The sequence below is a fragment of the Cystoisospora suis genome, assembly GCF_002600585.1.
Source record: "Cystoisospora suis strain Wien I chromosome Unknown contig_5199, whole genome shotgun sequence".
Classification (NCBI taxonomy): Eukaryota; Apicomplexa; class Conoidasida; order Eucoccidiorida; family Sarcocystidae; genus Cystoisospora; species Cystoisospora suis.
The window spans coordinates 2809-6449 of NW_027157990.1; the positions used below are offsets into that span (position 1 = coordinate 2809).

At 36.6% G+C, this 3641-nt stretch overlaps 1 protein-coding gene across 1 annotated transcript in view; it reads right to left on the minus strand.

Annotated features, from left to right (window-relative positions):
- The window catches only part of CSUI_008978 (uncharacterized protein), a gene marked incomplete at its 3' end in the record, with an annotated part of 5074 nt that extends 2035 nt beyond the window's left edge, over positions 1-3039 (minus strand). The window contains exons 1-4 of the mRNA XM_068069097.1: positions 2921-3039; positions 2180-2414; positions 1478-1606; positions 59-220 (exon numbers count right to left, since the gene is read on the minus strand). Of these exons, the coding sequence (XP_067918927.1) occupies positions 59-220; positions 1478-1508 (193 nt within the window). The remainder of the gene's footprint in view (positions 1-58; positions 221-1477; positions 1607-2179; positions 2415-2920) is intronic.
- Positions 3040-3641: the final 602 nt, after the last annotated feature.

A 3641-nucleotide genomic window follows, 5' to 3' on the forward strand; every position in this document is an offset into this window, starting at 1 on the left:
AAGAGAAAGAAGAGAAGAAGAGAAAGTAGAGAAGAAGAGAAAGTAGTTCGTGAGCTACCAGGCCACAAGGCATTGCCGATAGAAGACGAGAGAAGACGTGACTGGATATTTTGGAGATCTCTCTCTCTTGAGAAAGAAAAAGAAGAAGAAGAATTTACAAGAGGCTGGACCCTTGTCTCGAGAGGATTTAGATTCTCTTCCAACAGCCGGTAACAGTCGACTGTACATACACCACACACACAACACGCAAAGAAGCGACTCCAAGCACTTCTCTCATACACATACATGAATCTACACCCTCTATACATATGTAGATACACACATATACAAATGCCTAGAGATGTATACATGCATAGGCTCCTTTGAAGAGAAGAAAGCATTGTATAGGTGCAAGAGTTTCTACGTACATCTCTAGGGGTATGGAAGGGTAAAGGAAGGAGAGCTAGGAGATACAATGCCAACCAAGAGAAAGAAAAGAATATAAAAGACACCCAAATACCCACAGATACACATAGGCATACACACCCCCTACATACACATACATAGACAAACCTATACATCAAAATATAGATAGATATATATAGATATAAATATATAGCTATATATTCATATATGTGTATGTACATGTGAGTGTATCGACGTGTCTCCAACACAGACAGTTATGCATCTATCAGTCAGCCTCTCTCTAACCGATAGTCACATACATAGACATATACATAGATGTATACATACACTCATATATATAAATATATACATACACGTATATACTTCTATACATTCAAATATATATATATATATGTATATATATATATATATATATATACAAGCACTTGGGGAATGATGAGAATCTGCCTCCAGTAAGATAGACAAGATATCTAGACTTTTAGTCATGTATAGATATAGATATAGATATATTTCTAGAGACGACCATGTATAGGGAGGCTTGTTCTGTACATGGAGGCATTTTGAAGAGAGAAGAGAAGAGCGAAACTGATCTGTCTAGAGAGTTGAAAAGGCGAGTGTGTTGATCTGAGACATAGAGTAGGAACTCCAGCGATAAAATGAACCCTGTCGACTATCCTTATCTCTCTGACATACACAGACGAATCACCCTATACATGTGCCAATACACATCTATACACAGATATACAACATATATACACTAGAGGAGAGATATATATATATATATATCTACACATCTAGATATCTACGTACATATGACAGGGGTGAAAGAGAAGAGAAGAGGCAAGAGAGAAGAGGACAAGAGAAAAGTATGTGTCTATATAAGAAGAGAAGATCAGGACAGGAAGAAGAGAGCAAAAGAAACAAGAGAGACAGAGAGATTAAAGATCGATTAATGATAGATAGATAGATTAGAGACACATCAGTAGATTGAAGATAGATTGAAGATAGATGAGAGAGAGAGAAGAATTTAAAGAGGAATAGGGAATCGTAGATGTGTGTTGTTTCTCTTGCCTAGGGGAATTTTGAGGAGAATCTGTTCGCATGCGTCATCGAGGAGCCTCGCCTGATCTTCCTCGATGAGTTCTACTAGACACGACAAAAGAAGGAATTGCCTTATACACAAGACCAGGATCAACACCTCCTACAGACGAAACAAGAAAGAAAGAAGAAAAGAAAGAAGAAGTAAATGAAAGAGAGAAAGAGAAAGAGAAAGAAAGAGAAAGACAAGAAGGAATGCAGGCTTTCATCTTTCAAGTCTGGAGGACTTCTCTGTCTTGTATCTCTATGGATAGGCCTGTGTGTTGAGATACCTAGCTAGCGCTGTTTCACATCTATGAATAGATCCATACCTGCATGCAGGCACTTGTACGTCTTCTATACATCCTTACGCCTATACATCCTACTATAAACCGTCTCTCCGTACAGATAGATAGATAGAGATAGACAGATAGATAGATTGAAGATACATGAAAGATAGAGAGATAGAGAAAGGATAGCTTGAAGAGACGTGCCGATATCTATAGATGGATATATCCAGTCAAGTGTATGTAATTATTTAAGTATGAGTGTATATGTATATAGGTGTATGAAGTATGTCTAGATTGCATGTCTATTTGTATAGAATAGATGAAGAGATAGAGAATGTGGCAAGAGGAAAGAAAGAGAAGAAGAAGAAGAAGAGAAAAGAAGTGAATGATAAGATGTTTGTCCTTACTCTGTTAGAGTTGTGTAGATACACCTGAAGCTCTTGGGCCTCTCGTGCTAATTCTTCTGCTTCCACTTCTTCTCTTTCTTGTGACGATGAAAAGACATTTCTTCTTTCTCTCCTTATTCTCTCTCTTTCTCTTATCAATTCTCTCGCCTGGTCTAAGCTCTCTTTTTCTCTCTCCCTGCATGCATCCAAAAGCTTTAGCAACAAGTTACGAATCTCTGGAATATCCAAACTTGACCTATAAATAAAAGAATGAGAAAGAAAGAAAGAAAGACAGAAAGAGAAAGAAGAAAGAGTGAGAAAGAGAAAGAAAGAAAGAAGGCAATAAGATAGAGGAAGAAGAAGAAACAAAGAAGAGAAGTAAACCAACTGTATATATATATATATTCTATATAGATGTACAAGAAAGTATAGAGCTCTATCTAGACATGTCTATCCATCTACTTATATCTATCTATATATACATATTTAAAGATCTATCTATAGACAAGCCCATACAGCTCTCTCTTTAACTTCTACTTCGCAGAATGAAGATCCATAGATGATCTATGTGTACATACACCTCGATAGAGAGAAAGAGGTTCAAGAGAAACAAGGCGAGACAAGAGGGTTCTCTCTTTGCACTTTCCTTCCCCCTCTTTGTTCTCTTTTAGGGCTTTTACACTGGTATAAAGAAAGAGAGAAAAGATTGCTTTCACTCATCTTCTTTTTCTTCCTTCTTCTTCTTCTTCTTTGCTTTCTCACCGTTCTTCGGGTGTTGCAATGGTCTGTACATACACTCGAAGAATGAAGAGTCCCGCACATGTAAGTTTTGAGAGATTTCGACCTCCCTTCGGAAACACTTCACGCAGCTCATTCAAGTGACCTAGAGAAAAAAGACGAAAAGGAAATATAGAACAAAGAAAGAAAGAAAGTGCTTCTTCAAGAGATCGTTAGAGATGTAGGATAGAAATGAATATAGTTGAAAGAAGGAAGTTGTATGATATAATTAGAGGATAAAGAAGCAAACAGACAGAAGGACCTTCACGATTCCTCCAGGTCTCGGGTGTATAGACACCCCACGATAAAAGAAAGATGAAGAGAAAGATAAGAGTGTAATTATCTATTCTCTTTTCTACCTCTAATCCTTGTATATATATATATATGTCTATGTATGTATTTGTCTGTATGTATATACATATATATATATATATGTGCTTGCTTTGTGTGAAGAAGGCTTGACGAGAGAGAGAGAGGGGATTAGAAGTGTAAATTTAACTCTTTGCTTATACCAGCCTCTTTACACGAAAGCAACATATGTACTCTACTTACTCTCTCTTTGAGGAAATAGATCAAGTAAAGACACATAAATAGATAGATAGATTAATGATAGAAAGATAGATAGAGTAAAGATAGATAGATAGATTAATGATAGGTAGATATAGACTCGTATAGGGTGTATGCAGACTCATATATGTAAGCAGAT